We start from the raw sequence: 15,619 nt of genomic DNA on the forward strand, positions 1-15,619 counted from the left end.
AGCCATGTTAAACTGTGGTGAGGTATCTCAGTGGACCAGCACTACAGAATAGACATGAGTTCAGACTTGTACAAACAGGCAAAAAAAGTGTGGAGTGGGCAGACAAGGGAGATAACTCCCAACTGAGTTGTGACTTGAACCCCACTTGCTGCCAGTTGTCTAACCCAAAGTTTCTGGGTCAAGGTCGGTTACCTGTTGAAAATTCAATCCTCATCCTCATGAACTGGTTAAGTTGATCTTTGTTTTATCCCAGAACCTCTACATCAGTTAGCCAAGACAATCATTTGGAAACATTTATTCACAATATGATTTATCATTATATCTACAACAGTACTATTAACAACAGAATGATGATGATGATGATGATGACGATGATGATGACGATGATGATTCAATAACAGAACAAGGTTTTACATCAAATGTAAAATGCAATCTTATCTTTGTCCTTACAGTAAATGCTGATTGTTAAAACAAACAAAAATTATTCAAAAGTTAAGGTTTAATTAAACTATGCATAAATAAAACAGTTGAATTGATTCTATTTCTGTGGTTGAGATTAGTTTCATGATGAGCAAGCAACATGTCAGGACAATTGGGTCATAGTTTAGAGTTAAACAGGTCCAAATGTTTCTTAGAGGGACATTTTTGGCAAGGTGGTGTCTCATACTGTAATATGACAACCCGTCACGAACCGCCATCTGCCTAACAGAAGAATTAGAAAACCAAACAGAAAGTTATTAGCAGACTAAGAAATGATTTTATACAGGTGGTAGTTTGTTGTACAAGCAAATCCTCCTTCCACAGTTAAAGAAATCCTGCTCTCAGGGAGCAAGTCCGCTCAGATTCCCCAAACATTTACAACAGACAGACAAAGACCACATACAAGACCAGGACACGCGACAGGTTCCTATGACTTCCTGGTCTTCCGGCCTTTGCGTTTCTTGGGCTTGAGCTTGGTTCCGAGGATCTCCTGACCAAGGCGCTTCACGTCCTCCCGCGTCAACAGACCTTCGTTGTCCTGGTCATGGTCGAACGTGAAGTCGTCGGAGTCGCTGTTGTCCTCCTCATCCAGTCGGATGCGGGTGTTCTCGGCAGGCAGGCGATTCTCCAGGAACTCGTGCAGCTGGAACATGCACGTGGACGACGTCAGTGTGAAAATATTTATATACACAAGTGTACAACTATCCAAGTTTGAGCGCAGTCTCATTAGGAAATACATGTATATCTCATTTCTCGCGTCAGCTGTTGCGAACAATAACAAAGAATTTGATTAAAGTGAATTTCCGTGTATACAGGGTCATGTCGGTGTAGGCCTCTCATTATCGTCACCATCGCCACAACCTGGGTTTTGCACGTTTGAAAACAAAACCATATTGGTTCTGGTTAATACACCAAATAAATGGATTCATATCCTGACATAGGTGCGTTGTGGTTCTTGATCAGTGTCCGCAGGCATAAGGTTCCATAGTGGTTAAAACGTCTAGGATAAGACAACAGACAGTCGGCTAGCGATGTTAGTGCTACTATTGTGTTAAGTCTATATCAACTTATGAGAGTTACGATCATCGAAGTGCTATGATACTTTGAAGACCCCATGCAACACATTTGACCATCCTATCAACTCTTTAACTGGCACTCACGCTATGCATTGGACAATACTTCCCAAATTGGTTCTCTTTTCATATAAACTTTGAATATGCACCGTCAACGAATGAATGTGGGTTTAGGCACATGGTACCGTGCATCAGTCCAGCACGGAAGTCGACATTATACACCAACAAAATGCCACCTGAGACTGGAACAATAGCCTTTCACGGTTACCAATTTGAAGGTGACTACACAACCTGACAAGCTTTGGGAAGACGCAAGCTTACCTTTTCCCCGTCGACGTTCTTGGGTCCGACAACTGCTTTCTCGTCCCCCTTTCCGGTAACTGTGGCCATCAGCTTGACCAGACGCCGCTCACAGTTGGCCAGGTCGTCCACCGGATCCCCCTTGGTGAAGTTGTGGTGAGGCTGCAAGGGGACGGGAAGATACTAAGCTGTTTCCAGCGAATTATGGATCATATACTCAGAATTAATATAAATGGCGAATGCTATAGCTAAAGGCATGGTGACCTGTTATGGAAGACGTTAACATCGTGACACTGACGTGACATCAGACATACCAGGGCATGCCTGGCGTTAGTACCCACATCATAGGATACAACTCTGTACAAAACTGACAACAGTTCATGAAGTAGAATGATCGAGCCACTCCGTTTCTGTGCTAATTAATTCTACTTTCGAAATCAACATATTCTCATGGTTACTCCATTACATACAATCTGGGTCCTACATAGAACAGCGGAATATTCAGCTATGTTACAGGGCCCGAAAATAGTCGAAGCTAGAAGCATACTCATAAGACGGTTACGGTGGAAATTACAGCAATATTTAAACAATGCAGTTTAGATTAGAAATCCATTGCTTCCACCACAACACTGGATCGTAGGTAGATAACACTGAGTCGTACAGGTTTGAGCTTGATCTCCTTCAGTTTGTCGAAGAGGGTGGCGATTCCCTTCTGGAGGTCCAGCAACAGTTTGTCCTTCTTGTCCAACGTGTCCAGCGACTTTACCCGCCTGTTCTCCTCCTTAGATGCGTAGTCTTCCATGTCGTCTACGAGCTGGCGGCCCCTGCAACACCGGCATCACCGTCATTGCAACACAACCGTCGCCGCCATAGCATCACGTCATGGCAACACCGCTGCAGCGACGCCGTCATTGCAACGCCTTCTTATGAACACCGCCCCTGAACACAACTCCCCTATTAAAACGTATAGCAATACCACAATCGGCAATAAGAATGAAATACGACGTGTGAACTGATTTTCTGTTATAAGTGCGCTTCTATGTAGCGGAATACATTTTATAGTATAGTAGGGCAGCACATGCTTACAATAGCTTTATAGAATACCAGACGTCATCTCGAATTTTCAGTGATCCATTCAGAAACATTTCACAGCTATATTTCCTTTGACACCCAAAAGAAATCGTGTCTCAGGATAGCCAAGACTGGGTATTCTTTTCCACATGTCTTACACTGACAACCTACTTGGCGGCTTGTCTCTGGCTGGTGAACTTGAGTTCCTCGAACACCGTCTTGAGTTTGTCCAGCTCCTCCTGTAGCTTGGCGCGCTGACAGTGCTTCTCCTTCTTCTGGTGTACCAGCCTGCCCCTGGTGTTGTCCTGGTTGGCCACGCGGAACACCACGTCCTGGTCACAGACGGAGCATGTTACAGCACACAGGCAGAAACAATGGCAGATTGTAGACAAGAAAGACGGTGTAACAGACAGACAGAGACAATGACCGATTGTAGCCAGACAGACTGTGTAACAGACAGACAGAGACAATGTCGGATTGTAGTCAGACAGACTGTGTAACAGACAGGCAGAGACAATGCCAGATTGTAGACAAGAAACACGGTGTAACAGACAGACAGAGACAATAATCGATTGTAGTCAGACAGACTGTGTAACAGACAGACAGAGACAATGACAGATTGTAGCCAGACAGACTGTGTAACAGACAGACAGAGACAATGTCGGATTGTAGTCAGACAGACTGTGTAACAGACAGGCAGAGACAATGTCGTATTGTAGTCAGACAGACTGTGCAACAGACAGGCAGAGACAATGACAGCTTGTAGCCAGACAGACTGTGTAACAGACAGATAGAGACAATGACAGATTGTAGCCAGACAGACTGTGTAACAGACAGATAGAGACAATGACAGATTGTAGCCAGACAGACTGTGTAACAGACAGGCAGAGACAATGTCGGACTGTAGTCAGACAGACAATCGGTGTAACAGACAGGCAGAGACAATGTCGGATTGTAGTAAGGCAGACAATCGGTGTAACAGACGGAGACAATGATGGATGACAGACAGACAGACTCATACGGGCACAGACGGTTTTGTTCCTCACCTTGATGTCAGACACGTTGATGGCTTTCTTGATCTTCTCGAATGCCTCCTCTAGCGTGAGGATCTTCTCATGGCGGCCCGCCTTTAACGCCTGCAGCCTCGAGGACTTCATGTCTGGCAACGACAGCATTCAATAAATGTAGTATGTGTTTCCTCTTACCCATCCAACCATATAATACATGGCCTGACCGGTTCAGTAGGTTTGGTTTCCTTTTCCTGTGACTTACTGCCCTGGGTTCTAATGTATATACATTGTATATAAAAATAATAAATTGTACGAAACAACTCAAATTTATTTGAAAAAGCACACACCATGTTATATATATATTTCAGTGTGATAGGCATAGTTACCTTCATTGTTTGAGGCGCAAACTGGTGGCCACGTGTGTGTTAGTCACGAGAAACAAAGACACCATTTAACTTTAGATTGTTTGCTCACCAGTGGTCTCGCTGATGACGGACATTCTGGGCTGGAAGGACATAAAAATACAAAAACTGAATATGTAAAGAGACCAGCACACTTACACTCTTATGTACTTTCACAGGTTTTTTGCTGCTGTTTGTTTAAAGCTGCAATAAGCAATATTCCAGGTATATCGAGACAGCCTTTACAGTATGTCATATGGTTATAACAATTAATAATAATTATATAATTATGACAATAACAACTTTTACATATGATAGAGTTCGGACCAGACAAACCAGTGATTGACAGTACAAGCATCTGAAAGTTGACATGGCAGAACAGCCACACGCTGCGAAGCCATCCGATCCAATTTCGTCCCTATGACGTTACACGACATCCCAACACTAATTGCTTCAACACTAAATGCACCACTCCTTTTCCGAAGCACCGTTGAAGTACGACTCTATGGTATTGCAGTTCGACATATACGGTAACCAGAGACGTATCGGAATTGGTTATATCATAGTTCGGTTCCTGCCCGGAAGCTGGTTTTACTTACCCTCTTCTCTGTCCTGTCCACCGGCTCCTTCCTCCTCTCCACTTCCTTCTTCGTCTCGTTAAGCTGCTGGTCACGTGACCTCTTCGCTTGGTACATCTCGCGCTCCATGCTCAACAGGTTTGTCTGGGAGTGAGATAAACATCATCATCATAACAAATGGAGCCACAATACTCTGTAACTTACCTGAATCATGAAGAGTGAATGAGTGAGTTTAGTTTTACGCTGCATTCAGCAATATTCCAGCTATATGGCGGCGGTCTGTAAATAATCGAGACTGGACCAGACAATCCAATGATCAACAGCATGAGCATCGATCTGCGCAATTGGGATACGATGACGTTTGTCAAGCAAGTCAGTGAGCCTGACCACCCGATCCCGTTAGTCGCCTCTTATGACAAGCATAAGCCCACCGCCATATAGCTGTAATATTGCTGAGTACGGCGTAAAACTAAACTCACTCACTCACTCCAGTGACACACTGAACCGTGAAGTTCCGTGTTGCAATTGCTCTTCCCCACGTTTAAACAAACTGAAATGACATGCAATTATGTCTAAATGAAAGCGGTGTAGCCCACCTACTCACTAACGAAACTTTACCAACACGGTCACCTACGTATTGTAACCCAGATCTTTACGTGGGTTCAACTATGAATGTAGGAAAGTGGGTTCGAACCCGAGCTTCTTCGCTGCTATTGATGGCCTTGTCATTCATCTGTTTCAGTTCCGACAGCTCTGCACGTGCTTCCGTCACCTGCTGTTCCATGACGTCAAGTCGCGTGGGATACAGACGACACTCCTGGCAAACAATGGTACAGTCGGTTGTTAGCACAATGCGTTTTTCATCTTCTTCCTAAACACATTTGGTGCTGATCTTATTTGCATACAGACAAAACAGTACCCCTTGGATAAACATTTTGAGAATTTTACATGTACACACGCACACACGCGCGCGCGCGACAGGAAATTGTTTTCATTTTCGCTGAAACCGGAAGATCGGATTATGATACAGTAATGAAGTGTTCACCATCTAACACTGCTCTCCTTTTCAGCCATCTAGATCCATAAAATGCGATCAATTTGAGCTTGCAGCGGCTTCTTCAAACCTAATCAATACTACCTGTACGGTTTTGTCCTTCCAAGATTACTTGGCGTGGTGACGTCACCAACATCAGTGTTATCTTGAGCTTAAGTAGCGGCTGCGGTTTTTTTTAAAAACAATGATTTTATTTATAACCATCCACGTCAATGCAGGAGAAGCCCCAATTATTCCTCGGAACAGATTCCATAAGACGTAAAAGGCAAAATGGTGGTTAAAATGCTATGAGTGGATCTCTGAAAAGCACCTATGGTCCCGATCCACAAAGCGTTCGTAACGTTACGACCTGTCGTAACTCTATAGTTTATCATGTCGCAGCGCTACGAACGTTTTGTGGATCAGGGCAGGTGTTCGTGTAGAAGGCAAGAATGGACAGTCAAGGTTATTCTCTGGAAGATTCCATCATCTTAATAAGGTGAAGGAAGGTATCCCTGTTGAACGTCCTCGTGAAACCAATACTGGGAGGTAAGAAACAACTACACCCACCTCCTGCATGTGCGCCAGGATCGCCTCGTATCTGCCCGTGATGTTACTGGCGGCGTCAAACTTGATCCGAGCTTTGTCCAGCTCGTTCTGAAGACGCCGGTAGTTCTGCAAGCAGAGTGAGTGAGTGAGTGAGTGATGGTGGGAATGAGTGAGTGAGTGATGAGGGAAATGAGTGAGTGAGTAAATGACAGTGGCCGTTATGCCGTAGCTTGTGTTAACCTGGAAACATTGACAACCAAGATTAACTGGTTTATACACAGTCTGATAATTACCTTATTACGATTTGGGCATTCCGCTTAATAATAGTTTCTGTTTCATGAGAAGAAATTGAGGAAGTTGATTGAAATATCACCCAGACACCGAATCATTCTGACGTGTTGAACAAAGGATGATGTCACAGTGAGTTAAATACGTCGTCGTTTCAACAAGAAAGCCATTTTTTTTTCAAGTTTCTAGTGATGTGATTGGTGTATTTAGTGCTCAGTCATTTACATGATTTTAACTTGCATGGTATAAAGCGTTTATACCCCAGTAAACAATGTGAAACCCGTTTCTTAAATAGTTTCCACCGCTAATCAAGAAAGAAAATGATGAAAAAAAGTAAAAGGAAAGTACACTTGACACCCGTAATTAACACCGTCCCTTGGTGAAGTGCTGAAAGCCATTCTTTGAGAGATCACTGACCCGCTCCTTCTCGGAGTTGTAGTCATATGAAACCAGATCCAACATGCGGGATAATTCCAATTCCAGTTCTTCTAACTGGTTTTCCTTTTGCGTTACTTCATGCTGCAGGCTGTTCAACCTCTTGCTGGCCTCGCAGACTTTCTGGTCCATCACGCGTATGGCATCCTGTAACCATGGTAACGGGGATGCGATAACAAGCGGCATTGTAGATGGTCTAATGTAAGAATATCTGTCACTGAATATGAAGAAATGACGAGTATTGTGAGGTTCTATACACCATAAGCACTCATCAACTATTCCAAATTTCTGTAAATGTTCTGTAAACCTGCAATCACATCGGATGTTCCTACCCCATGACGGACACATCACATGACACAACTGAAATACACAGCTTGGGGTCCCTTGTCCAGCTTAGAAACGTCACATGTCGTCAAACAGGATTGCATTTGACGAATCAGAAAATCAACCTCGATTAACCATTCTGTTATGGTAAATATTCATCAAAATAGAATGAAGATACATGCATCAATACATTTTGGACATCTGTGGTCGATATTGTTGTCTCGGGTCACGTGATTGCAGAGGTTTTACCTTTGAATAAGCGATATCTATACACAAACATATATATATCATATTCATAAACCAGGGAAATAGGTCACATTACACGCGTATCCATGAATACAGTGGGTTTAACTTTACACAAATCAACAAAAGGTTTGACTTTTCGAGAATATATAGCTGTTATTCCGCAGAACGATAACATCATTCGTTGTGGACAAATGTTACAATGCCGGGTGAGCCTCCAGCCCTCTGTACTGCTTTTAACTAGCAAAAGGAGAACGCTATCTAACCAGAGACCACATGGGCGGAACAGGAATTTTCATAAGGATGTTATATGGTCTCTGATCTAACCTATTAATTATCTTCTGAAAAGCTAAGATAAACACGAAGATAAGATAAGATAGTTATCACAATGGGACAATCTGTCTGTAACCCCGAGGAACGTTTATCAAAAGTCCGACAACTATTGGTTGCCTGGACCCAGTCATCACAGTAAATGGGAATCGCGAATTGGCATACAATCCGAACCGACGTCCAGGCCTGGTTGGTGAATACCTCATACAAGAACGTTTGCGGTGACCTACATAGGCCAACAACTCCATCCCCCAACACACCGCGGCCTCACAGTCTCTGTGGCGTGCGTCTCACCAGCAAACCAAAGCGGTACACCTCAACCAAAACAAGATGGCTGCGGATGGTCACAATTGGCGAGTTTCCAAACTCCTCCCCAGTACTTCTCAAGTTGGTAGAGGATTATATATGTTTCTGGAGCTCATAGTTTTTTCGCTTCGAGCCATGCCCTGATAGGCACGTGCGCCCGTCCCTCATTCGGGGACGCCAGGAGCGCGTTTTATTGTCTCAGCAGTTTAAAGTTAGTCGTCTGCTTATTTCTCCATCCTCCCGGCTGGTGAGGGGGAGAGACTATCGGCCCCATCTTGCAGAGGAAGAGCCTACTGTCCGATGCAAAGTGACACTGATGTGTTTATAGACTAAACAAGTGCTCACCAAAAATCGCCCTGAAGCGCACTTGGTCATGTTCTAGGTTAAATGTCGGACTGTGGCATTTTAATACCCGGCTTTAAGGGAAGGAATCCCATTATGGGTTCCCAGCAGATTTCTTGTCTCAAAATATTCAGAATCCGAATGGCTGCACTATCCTTCATATCCTACCAGGGCTACTGATGCTGGATGATTTCACCATTACAAATTGGGTCGCTTTTTACAATGACGATATACAACAACTGTTGGCTTTATTACAATACTGTAGATTTATACTGTGTGCCTACCGGGTTTTACGTTTATTATCTATACCTATACAAAAACGCAAAAACGTCTTTTGACAGTCATGACTTCGTATGTGTATGGCGACTTCGCGATCATGACATTGTATTGTCCAAAAATGGATTCCAAGGAAGATATTGAGCAAATAAAAACTGATTACAATGCTTTGAAGACCATTGTGACGACATCGTTATCTTGACGTCACAGTAAATCGACATCACTAATATCTTTGCCACTTCAACAGGTTAGGTTTGCGGTATTAACCAGGGCCTATATTGTCGAAGCTCTCTTAGCGCTAAGACAGTCATAAGTGCCATACATTAACATTAACTTACGACTATCTTAGCGCTAAGAGAGTTTTGAAAATCTAGGCCCTGGACGCTTCTTGACTTTAGATGACCTCTTATAAATCCATGGCAACCACGCTGGTTAGTTGAACATTTTGCTACCAAGATTGTTTATTACTCTTGGCCAGCTAAAAACATTTCCTAAATATCAGTAATAGAACATTTGGTGTTATAGTTTGATATTTGTGGGAGGGCGGGGAAAGGCCATGCCAAATAAGGACCTATTTTTATCTGATATTGATATTGATTCATTTCTAGTGAAATGGGTTTTACGCAGCTTTTAGCAATATTCCAGCAATATCACGGCGGGGAACACCAGAAATGGGCTTCACACATTGCAAACGTTGTGGGGAATCGAACCCGGGTCGTCGGCGTGACGAACGAACGCTTTAACTACTAGGCTACCCCACCTCCCGGATTCATTTAGAGGAATTGACTTCAGTGTATTGACAGAGTTCGAACACCAGTTTTCTCCTTTATAATCATAAAGACAAAATGGGTGGTGCAAATAGTAATCAGTTTTTATGACCTACTTCCGGAGCGGACAATATTGATAGGTCCATAGCCTTCAGTTTGTTTCCAGGCGTCCCATATGCCCAGTCTTCTGTTGTTAACACGCGTCAGTTTTCCCATAACAAATATCACGCTTTGTGTAGACAGTGTCCCAGTCAGCACCTACCTCAGCTGTGTATCTCTGCATGGAAAGCAGCTCCTCCTTCCGGTTGTGAAACACGGACTCGATCACGGCTGTGTCCCCCTGGGAGGAAAAAATAACAAACTACTTATGGGATCGTATTAAAAGCGCCTGTAGGTAACGATATATTTGGAACCTGGTTGAACAGGTTACGCGTAACCCGTCTCCGGAGAAATGTGGCGCCGAACAGTTTACAAGCGGTGTTCTTCAGATATTGCGTAGATCGTTGGAATATTTAGACATAATACGATCCCGAGGTCCGAGAAGTAAATGATTTGAAGAAATGCGATCCTTGAATATATTCCGAAACATCTTAAATACGGGCAGTGTGTTGGACGGCAAGATGAGCACATGTATGGGTTAATGAATCACGTGTCCAAAGTCATATTTTGTGGTCAAATGCTGCATATGTTATATTTGGCATTACACTTTCTCAGTAAAGTACAGATTCTAGTACTTTTGTTGGGTTGAGTCCCATCCGAGGTGGCTGAGCGGGTTAGGCGGCTGACTTTGTGTGTTGGCGATTAGGTGTCTGACTCTGAGGGTGTGGGTTCAACTCCCGGATGGGACTCAGCCCAGCAATAGTACCAGAGCGTTCAACCCCATTTCACCTTACCTATATGATACAGTACAGAGAAAGCAGGTGAGCGGGTAGTCAAATAAGGACTAATAGTCATTACATATTCGATTTCGGTTTGATTATCGTAATAATATCATCTCACTGTATCTCACTGTATCACTTCTTTGAGTCAGCATTGAGAAGCCGGTATGATGGAGAGGAACACTTTTTATGGATAGACAACTTCTTTGTTGTAATAGATGCGACGTTTCGGTGTAGATCCTGTGTTATCATTTACTTGATAATGGTCTGAGGATCTACACCGATTGTGATCTCAGCTCTTACGTTGATACTTCTAGACAGGGCAATTCGCTTGTGTTTGTTCTCCGCTCGGAGTCGAGCAATAAGCTCTTCGTTCTTCGTCTTGAGAGCCTCTGATCCTTCGAAATACGCCTTTCCATCTCGCTCTGAAACAAACACATCCGTGTCATGGGTTCAAATGTAGGCGATAAGAGATGGACATTCGAAACGTATATCAAAATCAGAGGGCTTTGTGGTAGAACATGCTTTGGGGTCAGGGGTTTGGTTTCATATGGCACAGTGTAAAAGATCTTGAGAAGGGCCTCTCCAACATGGCTTATTTCTTTGTCATTACCCCGAGAGCGACTTTATTGATTTCTACTGAAATAACAGGTTAGATAACTCAATGATTTCTCAGGTAAAACATGCAGACCTGTGAGAAAAGAGAAATAATGCCAACTTATCTTACAATCTCTGTACAAGTGTACCTGAAATGTTTTAAGTATAACTACCTAAAATAATGTTTAACCAAATATTGTGTTTTTAAGCGGCAATTGCCACATGAGAAGGCGAAGGCCATTCTTGGTGTCTCGTGACAGCTGAATATGGCTCGAATATTGGCAAAACAGTGTGAAACCAAATCAGTAGTCTGTCTCACAGTCCCTGAACCACATTAATTTCCCTACTGCCAAGCTCTCTCTGCAGTGCTAAAGCCCTAAATAAAGCAAGTCTAGATTTCCTCAGGTTCAGGTTCTGAATCTCTGGTCTCCCTAGGGCTCCTTTTCAATATAAATGGGCTTGTTTGTTTCTATCAAAATTATATATATTCAGAGACTAAGCCTTAGTCTACCAAATCAGCCACTCACTCACTAACTCTCACTCACTCACACGCACAACCAACCGACCTGATAAACACCCTGCCAATGACAATTTTAAATGATCTACGCCTCCTACTCAGGGGCGGATACAGCGTTTTGAGAAACGGGGGGTGCACACTATTGAGAAATGGAGGAGTGCACACTTCATTTTCACCCGTGTTTCAATGGTCATTTAACAAACTTTCAGCACAAAGGGGTGGGGTGGGGGACCCTGAACCAACCCCACCACCACCCCTCCTTGGATCCGCCTATGCTACTGAAGCTCACCTTTCAGATGTAGTTTACCGCGCAGTTCTTCAATTTGTTCAGACAGGCTGCTGGCGATGCCAGTCGCCGTATCCGTCCTCATCTGCATGACTCTAGGAATCCTAGTAAAAACAGTTCTTTATGCAGTATGAACATATATGATTCTATTTCCTAATCCGAAACATGATATATACCTAAAATATACTGCAATACATATTCTTTGTAAAGGCAATGTTTACTGTATCTCATATATTGTTAATGCATTGCTAAAAACAGCCGGTGACTATTAGTTGTCAATACATTGTTAAATATAATGGTAACTATTAATTATTTATGCATCGTTAACTACAGTCGATGACTATCGTTACTGGATCGTTAAATGCAATCAATAGCTAGTTCAGATCATTTTGAGGGATTAACTGGGAATGGCAAAGGTTTCAGATCGCAGGTTTCCAAGGATTCCGAGTCCTGGTTCTCACGCCATGGTGCCGTTGTACATAGAGATCTTAGCGATCTCCCCTACTTTTACATAGACTTACGACAATCGCAGCGCTAATGTTGTTTTGTACAACGGTACCCTGGTTCATATTGTTTCGAATCTACTTTGAGCAGAGAGAGCTGATTTTGTCCCACGATTTGTCACCATGGATCATGGATCCACCAGTATGAGTCAGTGGCTAACAGCATCAGTGGAAACGTGTGACGCCCCCTCCTTCCAAGGAGACAAAGTCAGTGAGCTAACATGGGGTTATGTAGAAAAGAAATAAGTAACAACGCAGTCCACACTGTGAGGGCGTCCTTATTTAATTCTGTGTTTCTCATCTCCCGCCGCCCGTAAAAATCCCACCCGCCCATACAATAATTTATTTATTTATTTCTAAACATTGCGCCGACCATTCTCAATTGTAACTGCCCATTGAAAAAAAAATGTTTCACCACAAGAAAAATAAACATTGAGTTACAAATGTATTAAATTTCAATGGAAAACGAAAAACGAATCGTAGGAAGCAACTCTTGCATCTCGACTCCCTGTCACGATTTAGGATTCACATCCACTAATATTTACGATCCGGCAATGTTAGGAGTTGGCGATTTTCACGTGCAAATATGGCGGTCAACTCCACAATATCGTGTATCACTGGTAGGGAACATGGTTACAGTGAGAGTGGAGTCTTTGTGATTTTTGCGACAGAAACTTTATGATTTGTGACAGAGTCTTTGTGATCTTAGCATCTGTAAGGCGAGGGTAAGGTACAATAAATGTCCTGTGGGCATAGTTTTCTCTATGCTTAGATTTACTTCAATATTCCGGAAATATATAGTTTAATAAAAACCACTTTTGGGATTGAAGTAGCCATAAATCGGCACTTGAACAGGGATGTAACACTACAGTGTTCCTCAAGCCTGTAGTGTTCATTCACACATTGCGTTACATGAGACAACACTTTACATTTTTATGTCTATTTATGATTGACAGATAGTCATCATTTATCTACAACAATGTGTAGATCACAATCATCATCAAAATCATCATGAACATTGACTAAATTTTCTGCTTCTGAAAATAATTGTTTCTGTAGTGAGTTAAGCATTGTGAACGGGGCTTTGTACTATCTATACTAAACAGCAAAAGAAACGCAAGTTTCGAAAAAATAAAAGTAAGCGTTCATGTTTATGGAACGTTCATGGTAAAGTGACGTTGATTGATCCCAGATGAGATGATGTCATGCATTTTGACGTCCATACGAAACATTCGCACAAACACACCAAAAGTGCAGCAAAACCATAATGTTAGCACGTGTATCGACGGTTCTGGGTGGAAAGCATGTATTTCACACTGAGGTATCCTTAATAAAGGTTTGTGTCAAAAAACAGTTGAGTATTGACGCTAGGAGGTGCACACGCCACACAAACGATGCCTAGACTAACGACTGAGCAGAGGGAATGGCCATTGGAAAGTTGCACGGAGGAAGCTCTGCAAGATCGGTTCATCCGGGTCACTCATCTAAGGAACCGAACTCAAGCAGCAACAGTAACAGCAGCCTTACTTTATTGGTCAATGGGAGCAGTGTCCAGCGACACGATTAGGCGTCCACAGCTGCCAACGGTCATAAGCGGGGCCAATTTTGACGTTTACAGCCCTCAGCGACGTTTACAGCCCTCACAAAGCAAGGGTGTCGATGGATCATCTGGCTCAGGCATTCTTTCAGACTCTAGTGAACTCAATGAGGCGACGTTGCACGGCCTGTGTGCAAGCTCAAGGTGGATATATGCGCCAGTAAAGAGATTGTCACTTTTCGCGTTCAGGAATATTTCCATTTGACGGCCTGTGATCAATTTGAACTTAATGCAATTCAATGTCAACAGCAACTTTCAGCTGTTACATTGATAGTGTTGTCTATAGAATAAATGATTAGACATAATTTTGGTTGCGTTTCTTTTGCAGTTCAGTATATTTGTATGGGTTCCATTTTGAGAGGTAATGATATTGTGACTTGCAATCATTTGCAGGTAATATAGAATGGAGAACTGTACATGATGCACACAACATTTCCCTTGAGATAATAAGGAAATCATCTTATCTTATGACTTGTTCATTTGGGCGACTGACATAATTCGTTATGAATATCCAGTTCTTCAAGGGTTGTTAAATCTGGATGTTTTACTCATATTTATCATCAAAATGACTTTCATTGCAAGTTATGATAAAAATTATATCTGTGCTATAGTTATATTTATTTAAGTAAATTATAAAGTTGCAAGATGATATTATGTGTTGTTTAGGAAAATTATACACACAAACTAAAGCTATAATTACCATTTTATCTTATTACAACACATATCATTGCAAAGACTCTGTGACATAAAGTTTCTGTCGCCAAACTCATAAAGACTCCACTGTTACTGTAGCCAAGTTCCCTACCAGTGAACATACACTCTGGTAAGGAACATAGGGGCAAACTGTATTGTCTTTACCATGATTCCCAATGCAAAATGCGAGTATACATTCATATTTTAATATTGAATAGTATCTTTTCTTTTTTTGGCCTTTTTTTTCGCCCGCCCGTCCGCCCCAATCTTGGAACAGTCGGGCGATGAGAAACACAGAATTAAGTACGGACGCCCTTAGGCTTTAAATATTTCGCCACCCATCGTACTATATACCACTGGCACATGTCTACATGTATCTATATCTACAAATACAAGGAAGGCTAATAAATTGTGTCGCTCACGTGGATCAACTTGTTTGTTTGATCTGCAAAGTTTAGGGAACTTCGATGATAGACACATCTAGGCGTTAGACAAATGTTATATGCTCCCACCCTCAGTCGGTCAGACTGCAATATTTGGGTCGTCAAACCAAACAGTGGGAAACTTACCGTTCACATGTGTGTCTGACGGTTTTAGTAGGCTGCCATTATTGCTGTTGTCAAGGGAGTGGTAACAACAGACCGAAGTCATAATAGACATGACGTCACAAAACATGGCGACATAATATAATGACGTCACTTGCTAATGGAATATATATATGACGTGTAAGTCTAGTTTTGTC

At 42.5% G+C, this 15,619-nt stretch overlaps 1 protein-coding gene across 2 annotated transcripts; it reads right to left on the reverse strand.

Annotated features, from left to right (window-relative positions):
- Nucleotides 1-280: 280 nt before the first annotated feature.
- Nucleotides 281-15,530, reverse strand: LOC124257722 (outer dynein arm-docking complex subunit 3-like). Of its 2 annotated transcripts, none has more exons than XM_046691852.1 (14): nt 15,447-15,530; nt 12,088-12,188; nt 10,988-11,109; nt 10,069-10,146; nt 7,201-7,365; nt 6,517-6,621; nt 5,608-5,730; nt 4,935-5,057; nt 4,409-4,439; nt 3,971-4,083; nt 3,096-3,256; nt 2,515-2,677; nt 1,875-2,015; nt 281-1,123 (listed from the first exon to the last, which is right to left on the reverse strand). In XM_046691852.1, exons 2-14 carry the CDS (start codon nt 12,173-12,175, stop codon nt 908-910), a joined length of 1,629 nt encoding a protein of 542 aa, XP_046547808.1. In that variant the 5' UTR covers nt 12,176-12,188; nt 15,447-15,530; the 3' UTR covers nt 281-907. The 2 variants fall into 2 exon arrangements, with proteins under 2 accessions (XP_046547808.1, XP_046547809.1); XM_046691853.1 differs by lacking the exon at nt 15,447-15,530 and adding an exon at nt 15,300-15,430.
- Between the last annotated feature and the right edge of the window lie 89 nt (nt 15,531-15,619).

Source organism: Haliotis rubra, unplaced genomic scaffold, assembly GCF_003918875.1.
Source record: "Haliotis rubra isolate DU_JTF1 unplaced genomic scaffold, ASM391887v1 Scf67, whole genome shotgun sequence".
Taxonomy (NCBI): Eukaryota; Metazoa; Mollusca; class Gastropoda; order Lepetellida; family Haliotidae; genus Haliotis; species Haliotis rubra.